This window comes from Somniosus microcephalus, chromosome 3, assembly GCF_052327205.1.
Source record: "Somniosus microcephalus isolate GS21.2 chromosome 3, FLI_Smic_1.0, whole genome shotgun sequence".
Lineage (NCBI taxonomy): Eukaryota > Metazoa > Chordata > Chondrichthyes > Squaliformes > Somniosidae > Somniosus > Somniosus microcephalus.
In genome coordinates this window covers 322,383,734-322,399,161 of record NC_140989.1, presented here as the reverse complement: position 1 = coordinate 322,399,161, position 15,428 = coordinate 322,383,734, and the positions used below count along the sequence as shown (strand labels likewise).

The 15,428-nt window shown below is 42.2% G+C and overlaps 2 protein-coding genes across 5 annotated transcripts in view; one reads left to right on the top strand and one right to left on the bottom strand.

The window, feature by feature from the left end:
- Window positions 1–7,939, bottom strand: part of dmap1 (DNA methyltransferase 1 associated protein 1) — an 86,564-nt gene extending 78,625 nt beyond the window's left edge. The window contains exon 1 of one of the 2 annotated variants that reach the window (XM_085983065.1): window positions 7,787–7,939. The gene's annotated coding sequence lies outside the window, so the exon portion shown is untranslated. The other variant, XM_085983066.1, reaches the window with a different exon arrangement.
- A 38-nt stretch (window positions 7,940–7,977) lies between these two features.
- The window catches only part of zte38 (zebrafish testis-expressed 38), a 41,529-nt gene continuing 34,078 nt past the window's right edge, over window positions 7,978–15,428 (top strand). For 2 of the 3 annotated variants that reach the window (XM_085983069.1, XM_085983067.1), the window contains exons 1-2: window positions 7,981–8,117; window positions 13,898–13,988. In XM_085983069.1, coding sequence (XP_085839195.1) covers window positions 13,941–13,988 — 48 coding nt within the window. In that variant the 5' untranslated portion in view covers window positions 7,981–8,117; window positions 13,898–13,940. Of the gene's footprint in view, window positions 8,118–13,897; window positions 13,989–15,428 lie in introns of all 3 variants that reach the window. The other variant, XM_085983068.1, reaches the window with a different exon arrangement.

Here is a 15,428-nt window from a genome sequence, read left to right as displayed (position 1 = left end):
TTTGGCCAATTTCCTCCCATTGTTAAGTAACTGGCTCCTGTTGGAATACAGGTCAAGGGGCACCAATCACCCTCCTGTAGGTTGTCAAAGTGGCTATTCTTCATATGAGCCTAGATAGGGAGTTCTAGCAGGCTATTTTACAACAGGGAGGGGCAAAACCGCGAAACTTAATCTTAATTTCACTCAACATCTGTCCATCAAGGGTCTATAGATAACAAATAGGATCAGGAACACTGAACAATTCCAAACTCCCTAGCCTGGGGCAGTGAAGCCATCTGCAGCTCTCCTACTGTCACTCTTCCGGAGAGCATCTAATTTCTTAGAGCAGCAATCACACCTGGGACATTCCAGTCTGTATGGAACAGCTGGATCGTGTCTGTACCATATTTGCTTATTACTTTCTTTTTTGTTTTTATTTGTTGTGCAACAAGAACACTAGGGAGAAATTTTCATTTCCCTCATCAGCCACACTTATTGGGCTCTATAAGCAAAGTTACCAATTTAATGTTGATATATTTTGTGCCCTTTTGTGCCGTGGACCTGTGGTGTAATTAATTGAATTGATTGTGTCCTAACATATTGGCCCTGAATTTGTGGTTGGAGGCATACTTCCGGAGTACGCCTCCGACCCGCATAATATTTCCGTACTTACCTCCTGGCTCCACAGCTACGGAGAGTTCCCATCTCGGACCTGCAGTCATACGCCTGCGTAAAGGCCTATGGATCACAGGGGTGCACACGGTTCGCAAGCGTCCCTGGGATCATATGGGCCCGGTCAACCAATCAATAAGGGGGATTCCTTTGATGCTTATGGGGAGGGGGGATTCCATTTATGTACAGAATCCCCATAAGCATATTAGAAATCCCCAAATAAACACCACTTAAATAAAAAGAAATAATCACAGGTTCAAAATTAATTAAAAGACCCTTTAATTAAACATTTAAAATAAAAATTTAATTTTTTGAAAAGTAAATGTAAACATTTTAGAACAGGCCAAAATACACCTAAACTAATTTTAAATGTATGTGTATTTTTAAATAATTTAAAAAAAATGTTAGCATTTATTTTAACCCTTATGCTGGTAAAAGAAAGTCTTACGCTTGCTTTTACCAGGCGTAAGGGTTTCGTGGGCAGTTGCTGGGCAGTAATTGGGTAAATAGATCAACTCTGCGCCAGCGAAAGTGTTTTTACAGCAGATGCAAACGATCTGTCAATGCGAAACTTGACAGATCGCAAGTTCCAGGTTTTCGCGCATGCTTCCAAAAGCATACGCTGTAGAAACCACCATAATTTCAGGCCCATCTTGTTTGGGATATCACACAAGGCTTTCAACTCATTGGTCTGCACTGGATTCAAACTAAGGTTCCAGTGGTTCAGTCTGATTTGGGCTTTCTTTCAACACTCCATGCTCACAACAATAAGGCAGCTTCCACTGGTAGGCCAACACCTCATATAACCAGCCTAATGCATAGACTAAAATGCTTAATATGCTGCTACATTAACTACCCTTTTATCAAATAAATACTTTACACTGGAATAACATGTGGGATGCCTCATTATGCACTGCATTAAGCAGTAAACACATGTTATCCAAGACCATATAGTTCAAGCTAAAACTACAAATAAAATTTATTACAAGATATAGGTTTGACTCGAAGCAACTTACACACTACCTATTTGAAAGCAACAAAATGTTCTGGAGTCTAAAGAATTATTTTTCCAGAACCTTTAAATAAAAGGTCTTTTTTGATCTTTTGCATTGGGCCACGCCTCTGCTCAACTGTGCTTGTCTCACTGCTAAGACATAACATTGCTGAACTCGGTGAAGTATACATCAGAGCTTCTGCCCACATCGAACCCTCACTTCCTTTGAAGAAGCTCCCAATTCTTTCTAAACAGGCCAAAACATAATTTCGAATAACCAGATTGTTGGGGATATGGGCAACAACCCCAACGCTGTCTGGAGAGGGGTTTAGTGGGCAAGGCTTGAAACAAAGCTCAAAATTACTGAGCTTAAGGAACACAGTCACATATGCAAACTTGAGTTCCAAATTATGCGCTGCATTCCAGATGCCAGAATAAAGGATTTAACAGAGCAGGTGCAGAAGCTCTTGAAGTCATGGCTTGTGTTGAAGGAAGAACAGGATTCAGGTCCTGCAGAGAGAGTTCCAGGGGTCAAGTGACATAAGAACCAGGATCTCAAAAGTAGTATGTCCAAGATTACTACCAGTATCACAAGTTAACTGTACAGGAACAGTTATATTTAGGTGGGTGGGGGGGGATAAATCCATAGCTATTGACATGGTGTGATACAGAAATGTTCAGATTTCTGGGATATTGTAACCAGTTCTGATGTAGGATTGAGCTTTATTAATGGGACAGCTTACAACTGAACATAGCTGGCGCCAATATCCTGAAGCTGGGGGGGGGGGGGGTTTAAACCAATATGCATAGTGGAGGGAAAAGCAAAAGAGTAGGCAGTTTGAATGTGAAAGTAAGCTGAAGGTGCATAGGAAATAAGGAGGTAGAAATATTGACAGGTTAAGCAGAAGAAGATTATAGAAAATTCAGGATGGAGTATGCAAAAAAGGAAATGAACAAATCAAAGGGTATTCAACTTAAAAATGTATGTGTATTATTACAGAGCAACCTCTTTGCAGCCTTCGACATGGTCAGCCACACCATCCTCTTCCAATGCCTGCCCTCACTTGGTTCTGCTCTTATATTTAGCCAGAGCATCTCCAGCAATAGCTTCACTTCCCAGTGCTCACCATTAGCTTCAGAAGTCCCCCAAGGAGCTATCCTTGACCCTTTCTTCCTAATCTACATGTTACCACTTGGCAGACACAAGATCAGCTTTCATTTATGCCGATTATTCCAGGCTCTGCTTCTCCGCCAACTCTCTCAACCCCTCTACGGCCTCTGTTGTTAGGCTGCTTGTCCAACTTCTAATACAATAGCAAAATACTGCGGATGCTGGAAATCTGAAACAACAACAAAAAATGCTGGAAACACTCAGCAGGTCAGGCAGCATCCGTGGAGAGAGAAACAGAGTTAATGTTTCAGCTCTGTGACCCTTCGTCAGAACGGGAAAAAGTGAGAGATGTAACAGATTGTAAGCAGGTGCCGAGGCAGGGAAAGGGGGGAGGAAAGAACAAAAGGAACGGTCTGTGATAGGGTGGAAGGCAGGAGTGGTTAAATGTTGCCATGGGGACGGCAGAATCATCAACAGCTGCCGCCTGAAAAAAATAGGGGCCGAGGTTCTGGTCTGAAATTGTTGGACTCAATGTTGAGTCCAGAAGGCTGTAAAGTGCCTAATAGAAAGATGAGGTGCTGTTCCTTGAGCTTACGTTGAGCTTCATTGGAACAGCGCAAGAGGCCGAGGACAGAGGGGGCAGAGTGGGAGTGGAGCGGAGAATTAAAGTGACAGGCGACCGGAAGCTCGGGGTCACCCTTACGAACTGAACGGAGGTGTTCCACAAAGCAGTCACCCAATCTGCATTTGGACTCCCCAATGTAGTGGAGACCACATCGTGAGCAGCGAATACAGTATACTAAATTGCAAGAAGTACAAGTAAATCGCTGTTTCACCCGAAAGGAATGTTTGGGGCCCTGGACAGTGGGAAGGGAGGAGGTAAAAGGGGAGGTGTTGTATCTCCTGCGCTTGCATGTGACGGTACCGTGGGGAGGTGAGGGGCTGTTGGGGGTGATTGAGGAGTGGACCAGAGTGTTGCAGAGGGAGCAGTGCCTTTGGAATTCTGAAAGAGGAGGGGAGGGGAAGATGTGTTTGACGCTGGAGGTGGCGGAGGATGATCTGTTGAATGTGGAGGCTAATTATTATCTGTTGAATATGGAGAGGTGAGGACAAGGGAAACCCTATCGTGGTTCTGGGAGGGAGGGGGAAGGGGCGAGAGCAGAAGTGCAGGAAATGGAACGGATGCGGTCGAGGGCCATGTCAACCACGGTAGAGGGGGAATGCTCGGTTGAGGAAAAAGGAAGACATGTCAGAAGCACTAGTATGGAAGGTGGCATTGTCAGAACAGATGCGGCGGAGACGGAGAAACTGGGAGAATGGAATAGAGTCCTTACAGGAAGCGGGGTGGGAGGAAGTGTAGTCCAGATAGCTGTCCAACTTCTAGTCTTGGACAAGTGTAATCTTCTCTTGCTAAACATTGGGAAGATCAAAGCCATCCTCCCTCAAGCCGCTCAGCAACATCATCTGTAAACACAACGCCTAGGACACCAAGCTCTACCTCACCATCTCCTTTGCATCCAATTCGTCACACTGCTTGTCCGCCATCCAGTATTGGATGAGCAGAAATTACCTCCAATTAAATATTGGGAAGACCGAAGCCATTGTCTTTGGCCCCTGCCATAAACCCCATACCTCTCGTCACTGATTCCATCCCGATCTTAGGCTGAATCAGACGGTTTGCAACCTCAGCATCCTATCGGAGCCCAAATTGAGCTTCTGACCCCATATCTTCTTGATCACAAAGACTGCCTATATCCACCCCTACTGTAGACAATTTGCCACTGAAAATCTCACCAGTGCGCTTGTCCCCTCTCATCCTTCATGTTTCATAAACTTCAGCTCATCCAGAACTCTGCTGCCCATTCAACATTAAGTCCCACTAGCCCATACTTCTGTCCTCGCTGATCTAAATTGGCTCCCGGTCACCCAACGCCTCAAATTGAAAATTCTCATTTTGGTGTTTAAATCCTTCCTGGTCTCACCCCTCCCTACTGCTGTAACCTCCTCCAGCCAAACCCTCTCCAACTATTTGTTCCTTTGACTCTGGCCTGTTGTGCACCAACCCCCCAAATCTTTACCCCGTGCCTTCAGCCATTTAGACTCCAAGTTCTGGAATTCCCTTTCTAAACCCCTCCTCCTCCCTCCCCCCTCAAAACCCAACTCTTTGGCCAAGCTTTTATTCACCTCTTCCAATATTGCCTTCTTTAGTTTAGCGTCCTTTCATTATTATACATCTGTGACATTGGTCTACTTTAAAAGGATGTTTTTGTTGTACAAGAACAAATGTAATTGATTATAATAGAAAGTCATGTCAGGTGAGCTCAGTAGTAGCACTCTCATCCGAGTCAGAAGGTTGTGGGTTCCAACCCCACTCCAGGACTTTAATATATAATCTAGGCCGACAATGTGGGAGTGCTACATTGTCGGAAGTGCCATCTTTCCGGTGAGACATTAAACCAAGGCCGTATGTGCCTCTTCTGGTTCATGTGAAAGAGCCAATGGCATTATTATGAAACGGTGACCACAATATAATTAGGTTGAGTTTAAGAAAAGAAACTGAAAAAGAAAAGGAGAACAAGGGTAGTTGACTGGGGAAAAAAACAAATTATAGTGAAATAAAAATAAACATTTTCCAGATTAAAATGGAAGGAAAAATTGGCAAATAGAACCACAGATCACCAATGAGAAATATTTAAACAGGGTATAAATCAAGTATATTCCAGTGGAGTGTACTAAAGACTGGGGCTGCATGGATGAACATGGTGATTAGATTAAGTTTGCAACTAAAGAAATAACATTTAGTGCTGGATAATAGGATCATAAGAGCACAGAAGGAGGCCTTTGGCCCATCGTGCCTGTGCAGGCATTTTGAAAGAGCTATCCAATTAGCCCCACTCCCCTGTTCTTTGCAAATTTGTTCTTTTCAAGTATTTACCCAATTCCCCTTTAAAAGTTGCTACTGAATCTGTTTCCACTACCCTGTCAGGCAGTGCATTCCTGATTATAACAACTTGCTGCGTAAAGAAAATTCTACTCATCTCCCCGCTGGTTCTTTAGTCAACTGCCTTAAATCTGTGTCCTCTGGTTACTGACCCTCCTGCCAGTGGAAATAGTTTCTCCTTATTTATTCTATCAAAACCCTTTATAATTTGGAACACCTCTATTAAATCATAACCTTCTCTACTTTAAAAGGAGAACAACCCCAGCTTCTTTAATCGCTCCACACAACCGAAGTCCCTCATCCCTAGTATAACTCTAGTAAATCTCCTCTCCAAGACCTTGGCATCCTTCCTAAAGTGTGGTGCCCAGAATTGGACACAATACTCCAACTAAGGCCTAACCAGTGATTTATAAAGGTTTAATATAACTTCTTTGCTTTTGTATTCTATGCCTCTATTTATAAAGTCCACAAGATTCGGTATTTTTAAAAAACTCATCAACTTGTCCTGCCACCTTCAAAGACTATTTTACATACACCCCCTTTAAAATTGTACCATTTCGTTTATATTGCCTCGCCTCATTCTTCGTTCCAAAATGCATCACTTCACACTACTCTGCATTAAATTTTATCTGCCACGTGTCTGCCCATTTCACCAGTCTGTCATAAAAACAAAAGCCACGATAAATACAAAAACATAGGAAAGGTGCAAGGAAATTAGAAAAAGCTAATAAGTCAGTAATACAATTAGCAAAAAAAGGGTAATAAAAAGGGCTTTTTTTTTTTTAAATGCCCATCCCTATTCACCCCAAGGTGGCGGTGTTTGGCCATCTCCTTGAACTGGTCAGAACAGTCCTCCCACAATGGGGTTAAGTAGAAAATAGACACATTTGTAGTAAGAGGAAAAAGGCTGCTAAGAGATGGAGGCAAGCTTGTAGTGGATAGTGAAGAATTGACATATTTCTAGGTACTTTACTTCAGTTTTCACAGTTCAAGTGGATTTTGAGATTGTAGAACCATTAGAGGAAGTTATTATCAGTATACAGCAACGGTATTCAGTTTCTTATTTTTTTAAATCAGATTTGTGTAAAGCTTAGTTTAATTAGAAGTCTTTCATGTGGAACTAAGCTTTCAAGTGCCACTAGCAAGTTAATCTATAACGTCCTCAAAAGAAGTCAAGGTGTTTTTGTCAGGAAGGATCTCTTCCCTCCAAATCCATGGTGCATATTTCTTAAGTATCTGCATAGCAGTAATTTAATAAGATAATTCAGTTTTACTGTAACATTACATAAAACCTTGGAAAGTGTATGCCACCAGTATTATCTGCATTATTACTTAAGAATCTGTAGTAGGTGGCATAATTTCCCCACTGTAAAAAAAAAACTTATTTCCTCATTTCTATTCACGCTATAAACAATTTGAAAACTGTTCAATTCAAAACCAAAAATATTAAGAATCTGTTTTCCAATTGTGACTGATTTTTTAAGGAGTTCTGAACATTGTCACTATATTAACTGGGGCTCACATCACTTAAAATTAAGGCATAAACTCTTCACTAATAATACATCATCAGAAACACAAATATATTCCAATTACATTAGTACCATGAGTGAAAAATTGTAACAAATCACTTGAATTATGACTCCATTATATTGCAATAAAGTGATTTCAAAAGGCGATCAAAATTAAAACATGGAACAGTAATTATGAAATTAATTCATAAATTAAAGTCACCCAACGGCATACTTTTGTTTAACCCAGGACACCAATACCCATCGAGTATCCATGTCGGCAAAAGTGCTTTACACTGGATATGCTGCCACTTTTCTTGTGCACACATTAATCGCTTACAATGTATTTTCAAGGCTTTTACTTCAACTGCATTTCACTGTGGACTTAGTTCAGAACAGAAATGTGCTTCCACCTGCTGGACATTTCACTCCAACGCCAGCAATAGTCTGCCTTTTTGTATTGGGCTTCTCTTCACAGCTAGGCCCAAACACTTAATTCAGATTTCTGCAATGAAAACCATCAAGATAAAGAAACAATGACGAAGGTTACATCACCCAATTACAAACGACAAAACGAGTACCTCTGTTAGGCAGCCCAAACCCGAGCTTTACTTTTCTCTTTAAACCTTCCGGCAGCGCTTTCTGCCCAGCACCGGCACTGACCCCGCTGCATTGTGGGAGGCCCGCCTGACCACACTGCGCATGGGCACGCCGCACAGCACGCTGGGAGTTGTAGTCCAAGCAGTTTTGGGGGGGGGAACAATTAACAGTTTGCGGGTTTCCACTGAGATATTTGGGCCGAGCTGCGCAGACACGTTCTTTACTTTTAGCAGACCACAGTTTGAGACTGAAACTGTCGTACAGATTATGGAAAGCAACGAGTGAATTTCCGCGAGATTTTGCTGGACTTTGGTAGGGAAACAGTCGCCGGTGGGGCTCCCGGGGGGTGTGGGGAATAGAAGTGCGAGAGTGGGGGGAGGAAGGGTTAAAAAGGCGCGCGAGGGAGCGGGGCGGGAAAAGAGCACGAGAGGAGGTTTAAAAGAAAGCGCGCGAGTGAGCGGGCGGGGTGTAAAACAGCGCGAGGGAGCAGGTGACAGCGACAACGACAACAGGTAATAGAGAGAGAAGGTAATAGAGGGAGAGAGAGCACAGGTAATAGAGAGGGAGAGAGAGCGCAGGTAAGAGAGGGAGAGAGAGCGCAGGTAAGAGAGGGAGAGAGAGCGCAGGTAAGAGAGGGAGAGAGCGAGCAGGTAATAGAGTGAGAGAGAACAGGTAATAGAGGGGGAGAGAGAGAACAGGTAATAGAGTGAGAGAGAACAGGTAATAGAGGGAGAGAGAGAGAAGGTAATAGAGTGAGAGAGAACAGGTAATAGAGTGAGAGAGAGAGAGCAGGTAATAGAGGGAGAGGGAGAGAGAGAGCAGGTAATAGAGTGAGAGAGAGAACAGGTAATAGAGTGAGAGAGAGAACAGGTAATAGAGTGAGAGAGAGAACAGGTAATAGAGTGAGAGAGAGAACAGGTAATAGAGTGAGAGAGAGAACAGGTAATAGAGCGAGAGAGAGAACAGGTAATAGAGAGAGTGAGAGAGAGAACGGGTAATAGAGTGAGAGAGAGAGAACAGGTAATAGAGAGAGAACAGGTAATAGAGAGAGAACAGGTAATAGAGTGAAAGGGAGAGAGAACAGGTAATAGAGAGGGAGAGAGAACAGGTAATAGAGAGAGAACAGGTAATAGAGAGAGAACAGGTAATAGAGAGAGAGAGAGAGAGAGAACAGGTAATAGAGAGAGAGAGAGAACAGGTAATAGAGTGAGAGAGAGAACGGGTAATAGAGTGAGAGAGAGAGAACAGGTAATAGAGAGAGAACAGGTAATAGAGAGAGAGAACAGGTAATAGAGAGAGAGAACAGGTAATAGAGAGAGAGAACAGGTAATAGAGAGAGAGAACAGGTAATAGAGAGAGAGAACAGGTAATAGAGAGAGAGAACAGGTAATAGAGAGAGAGAGAGAACAGGTAATAGAGAGAGAGAGAGAACAGGTAATAGAGAGAGAGAACAGGTAATGGAGGGGAGAGTGAGAGAGAACAGGTAATAGAGAGAGAACAGGTAATAGAGTGAGAGGGAGAGAGAGAATGGGTAATAGAGTGAGAGAGAGAACGGGTAATAGAGTGAGAGAGAGAACAGGTAATAGAGTGAGAGAGAGAACAGGTAATAGAGTGAGAGAGAGAACAGGTAATAGAGAGAGAGAACAGGTAATAGAGAGAGAGAACAGGTAATAGAGGGGAGAGTGAGAGAGAACAGGTAATAGAGAGAGAACAGGTAATAGAGTGAGAGAGAGAACAGGTAATAGAGCGAGAGAGAGAACAGGTAATAGAGTGAGAGGGAGAGAGAGAATGGGTAATAGAGTGAGAGAGAGAACGGGTAATAGAGTGAGAGAGAGAACAGGTAATAGAGTGAGAGAGAGAACAGGTAATAGAGTGAGAGAGACAACAGGTAATAGAGTGAGGGAGAGAGAACAGGTAATAGAGCGAGAGAGAGAACAGGTAATAGAGCGAGAGAACAGGTAATAGCGAGAGAGAGAGAGAACAGGTAATAGAGTGAGAGAGAGAACAGGTAATAGAGTGAGAGAGAGAGAACGGGTAATAGAGTGAGAGAGAGAACAGGTAATAGAGTGAGAGGGAGAGAGAATGGGTAATAAGAGTGAGAGAGAGGGAACAGGTAATAGAGAGAGAGAAAGAACAGGTAATAGAGTGAGAGAGAGAGAACAGGTAATAGAGTGAGAGAAAGAACAGGTAATAGAGTGAGAGAGATCAAGTAATAGAGTGAGAGGGAGAGAGAACAGGTAATAGAGAGGGAGAGAGAACAGGTAATAGAGAGAGAACAGGTAATAGAGAGAGAGAGAGAGAGAGAGACCCAAATAACTACCGCGGCATCTGTGTCAACAGTTGTCTAGGGAAGTTATTCTGCAGTATTCTAAATAGTAGATTACTTGATTTTCTTAACAAACATAATATCCTCAGGAAAAAACCAAATAGGCTTTCTTCCAAAACACCGCACCGCCGACCATATCTATACCCTTCACACCCTCATTGAAAAACATATACACCAAACAAAAAATGGGAAAATATTCGCCTGTTTCATCGACTTCAAGAAAGCCTTTGACTCTATATGGCACGAAGGGCTCTATTATAAACTTCTTCAATGTGGAATAGGGGGCAAAGTCTATGACCTTATTAAATCAATGTATCTGAAAAACAAATGCGGGGTCAAAATTGGAGACAAACGCACCGATTTCTTCACCCAGAGAAGAGGCGTCCGGCAGGGCTGCAATTTGAGCCCGACCCTGTTCAACATATACATAAATGAATTAGCAGACATGCTGGAGCAAAGCGAGTCACCAGGTCTCCGTCTCCTGGATGGAGAAGTGAAATCCCTGTTCTATGCGGACGACCTGGTTCTGCTGTCTCCCACAGAACAGGGATTACAGCAACAACTAGACCTACTCGACAAATACTGCCAAAATTGGGCTCTAACAGTAAATCTAAAGAAAACCAACATCATGATTTTTCAAAAAAGGCCCAGATGTCAGGAAAACAAATATCAGTTTATCCTCAGTGATACCACTATAGGACACACTATGAGCTACACCTACCTTGGTCTAACTATTACAGCATCAGGGAGCTTCAGCATAGCAGTGAATGCACTAAAAGAAAAAGCACGAAGAGCCCTATATGCAATAAAAAGAAAATTCTACAACATCCAAATCCCAATCAAAATCTGGCTCAAAATATTTGACAGCATAATCCTGCCCATTGCACTGTACGGTAGTGAAGTATGGGGCCCGCTAAATCACCAAAGCTACACTAAATGGGAAAAACACACAATAGAAGCCCTACATGCAGAATTCTGCCGAAGCATCCTTCGCACCCAAAGAAAAACGCCAACAAATGCATGCAGAGCCGAACTAGGCAGATACCCACTGATAATAAACATCCAAAAACGAGCACTAAACTTCCTAAATCACCTCAAATCTAGCTCCCCAGACACCCTTCATTTCAAAGCCTTTCAGACCCAAGAGCTAAACCCAGAAAAGAGTCCCCTGAGTCAGCTGCTACTGAAACTAAGTACTCAGCTGGACCCTGACCAACCCCAGACCAACACAGCCGTCCAAACACCAATCCGAGTGAACCAAATCATTAAAAAATGCAAAGAAACCTACCTGGAACATTGGAATAAAATAACCGAAAACCAAAGCAGATTAGAATGTTACCGGGCCCTAAAAAGAGAATATAAACTGGCAGACTACCTCACGACCATCAGAGACACAAAACAGAGACAGACCCTCACCAGGTACAGACTAAGCGACCACCAACTGGAAATTGAAAAAGGCAGATACAAGAAATCCTGGCAGCCTAGAGAGAATAGAATATGCGATCAATGTCTGGCCGGCGAGGTTGAAACAGAGATGCATTTCCTCCTAAAATGCGAAAAATTCAACACATCAAGAAACATATTATTCAACAAGCTAAGCCAAACAACCCCAGATTTCAAGGAATTGGATGACCTGTCAAAATTGAGATTAGTCCTAGGAGAAGGAGACAGACCATACCTTGGGGCCAAATATGTAACAACATGTCACAACCTGAGGACTGTTTAAAATTAAGACTGTTTAAAATTAATATTGAACGTACCAAATGAAGTACAAAGACTGTTTAAAATTAATATTGTTTAAAAGTAATATTGTATGTACCCAACAAATGTCAAATCGATTGACACCTACAGAATGTTGGAAAACTGTACCTTTTTGCTATGTAAGCTTTGGCAATATGGTTCTCTGTAAACTTTCATGCCAATAAAGCATTTGAATTGGAATTGGAATTGGAGAACGGGTAATAGAGTGAGAGAGAGTACAGGTAATAGAGTGAGAGGGAGAGAGAGAACAGGTAATAGTGAGAGGGAGAGAGAATGGGTAATAGAGTGAGAGAGAGAACAGGTAATAGAGTGAGAGAGAGAACAGGTAATAGACTGAGAGAGAGAACAGGTAATAGACTGAGAGAGAACAGGTAATAGAGTGAGAGAGAGTACTAGAGAGACAGAACGGGTAATAGAGCGATAGTGAAAAAGAACAGGTAAAAAGAGTGGGAGAGAACATGTGCAGAGCACGAATGAAGCATATAGGAGCACGAGAGCGAGAAAGCAGGTAATAGAACATGGGGGAGTGAGAGAATACTAGAATGATAGAACAGGTAATAGAGCAGGAGAACATGAGGGAGTGAACTGGCATAGATCATGAGGTTATGAGAGGGAGACAAGTATAGAGTGCCAGGACAGCATAAGAGAGCATGAGAACAGGTTATTGAGTGTATGGGAGTGAGAGAATACAGATAATCGAGCAGGGAAGAGCGCGAGAGAAAGAACAGGTAAAGTACATGAGGGGAGCATAAGAGCTTGAGAAGGAGAGAACAGGTAATAGCATGACAGATTACAAGAGGGAGAACAGGTAGAGAACACAAAGGGATCATAAGGGAGCACAAGAGTAAGTAATAAATGTGGGAGAGAACAGAACGTGCGAGAGAAACGTTATATGAGAATAGGTAACGGAGTATGAGAGCAAGAGAACTGGTATAGACAATGAGTGTAACAGTTACAAACTGCATAAAATTATTCTCTTGGATCTTCTAGGGCAGCAGTGAGGCCCCAAAATTGACTTCAGTGCTCTGGGCTGACCTCAGAGGAGAAAAAAATTGGCCAGGGTTACCACTTTAGCTTCATATTCAGTCAACTAATATGGAGTAGACATTCTGTAAGGACATGATTTGGCTTCCTGCACCATTTTATAATTCACCCTGACATGCAAAAAATGGTGGTGCCTGTAGGAATATACATCAGCATTAGTCCTTGCCTTCAAGAGAAGAAACAGGGGAGAAAATTTGTGTTGGGAGGCATCAACACATCCAACCAATGCAGAGCAACAATCAACAAAGCCAATAAAATGTTGAACTATATTGCCAAAAACAGTAGAATGTAAGTCAGAGGAAGTAGTGATCAAACTATACTGTATAGTGTTTTGGTAGACCACACCTTGAGTATTGCGTCTATTTCTGGTCACTGAGACACGAGGAAGACAGTCAAGCTTTGGAAGAAGTGCCATGGGGTTGATCCTTAGCATTAGAGGTCAGTGTACCACCTGATGCTTGTCACTATTTAATTCAAGAAGTTTTGAACAAGAATTCTGCACATTTCATATGCATGCAACATTTCATGCAGAATAGGTATAAGATTTAATTCAAAAGGTTTAGGACAGAGCAGTAAAAACCTTTTTACAGTGTCATGAGGCTGTGGACTGCACTACCAGAATTAAGTGACTGAAGCAGAGACCATCTCAACATTTAAGAAATAGGTTACTTTGTTGGTTAAAGGAAAAAGAATATGAGAAGATGGCAACACATGGGTTTAGGACTACTACTTATGAGGATAAACAACACAGACTGGTTGGGCCGAATGGCCTGTTTCCATATTGTAATTTCTATAATTCAAAATCTTTTGTAATATAAACAAAATGTTGAAGTACTAAGAGTATAAATGATATTGCCACACCCACTCTGCTCATGCTGGATCAGTTACTGGTCCAAGGTTTTATGTTCCACATTTATTTTGAATTCTGACTTTGAACCTATGATGTATCTTTCTACTACAGGATTACAGTTCATTAGAAACAGCAGAAAAACCTTCCTGTTTCCATGGCAACAGCACAACAAATGCGGTCCTCTGAAAAACAAATATCTGGGGTAATATTTTCATTCAGTGTAGGAATAGATTTTACTGTGTAGTATGCTGCACAATATATTGCAGGATGCTAGACATTCAAATTAAATTACAAGTTACATTTTGTGTATCAACTACTCTGTTTTTGTGGTTGCCATTTTGTTTGGGGGGGGGGGACAAGTTGTTTCCCTATATTTAGAAGACATGAAAACATTTCAAAGTGTGATTTATACACATTTTATATATCAATACAAATATATTTCTATATATCTATAATATATATTAAAAATCTTGCATCGGCATGTAGTTCTTGTCTGCACCACTTGAAAACATTGGAGAGCATTTCACTTTATTTTTCCAAACTTAAACCCAACTACAGGAAACTTTGTTCTATCCGGCACCGACGGGACCGAGCTGTTGCCGTTCCCTCAAAACTGCCGGACACACCAGCGTTAATGTTGAAGCGTACGGAGCTTTTCATCTCCGTATCTGACAACAAACACTGTTGCTTAGCAACAGCTTCTAAACAGTCGGCCGTACCTTGGAAGCGTCTCTGTAGCTTAGCAACAGCTTCAGTGAGACTTTGCAGAGCCTGACTGTTGAAAAAAAAGCCACGAGAAGAAAAAAAACCTAACAAAACAGCTCCTGATTTTTGCCGGTGGCTCGAGCTTGCCGGACATTTAGCCTCCAGATAACACAAAGTTTCCTGTAGAAGGTCAATTTTAATTAATTGGATTCCACCTGATCATGGCAAGCCCCGCACTCTTCATTATGATTACACATTCAGTTAAAGACTCTCTTCTGAACCATTTATGAGGATTAAGGGTCATTTTTCTTGTAAAAACGCCACGGGTTAGATTATAAAGAGAGATTACATTTACTAGGCTTGTATTCCCTGGAATATAGAAGGTTAAGGGGTGATTTGATTAAGGTTTTTAGGATTTTGAAAGGAATTGATAGGATAGATAGAAATTTTTTCAGCTAATGGGGGAGTCTAGGACAAGGGGGCATAACCTTAAAATCAGAGCCAGACCATTCAGGAGACAAGTTAAGAAACACTTCTTCATGGAAAGAGTGGTGGAAGTGTGGAACTCTAGCCCACAAAAAGCAGTAAATGCTAGCTCAATGAATCATTTTATATCTGAGAGCGATAGATTTTTGCTAGCCAAGGATATTAAGGTATATGGAACCAAGGTGGGTAGATGGAATTCGGATACAGATCAGCCATGATCTCATTGAATGGCGAACAGGTTCAATGGGCTGAATGGCTTACTCCTGTTCCTATGTTCCTATACCAACAAATTCCCAATACTACCAGACTCTGCCCCATCAGTAATCGCCACAGCTGGCTGTATCTGCAGCTCAATGGAACTCTACCCCTCAAGCTTGCTGTATTATCTGTTCACAGACACGGTCCCCCGAGTGTATTTCCACGTCACAATCCCACCTTCCTCTGGCCCTCT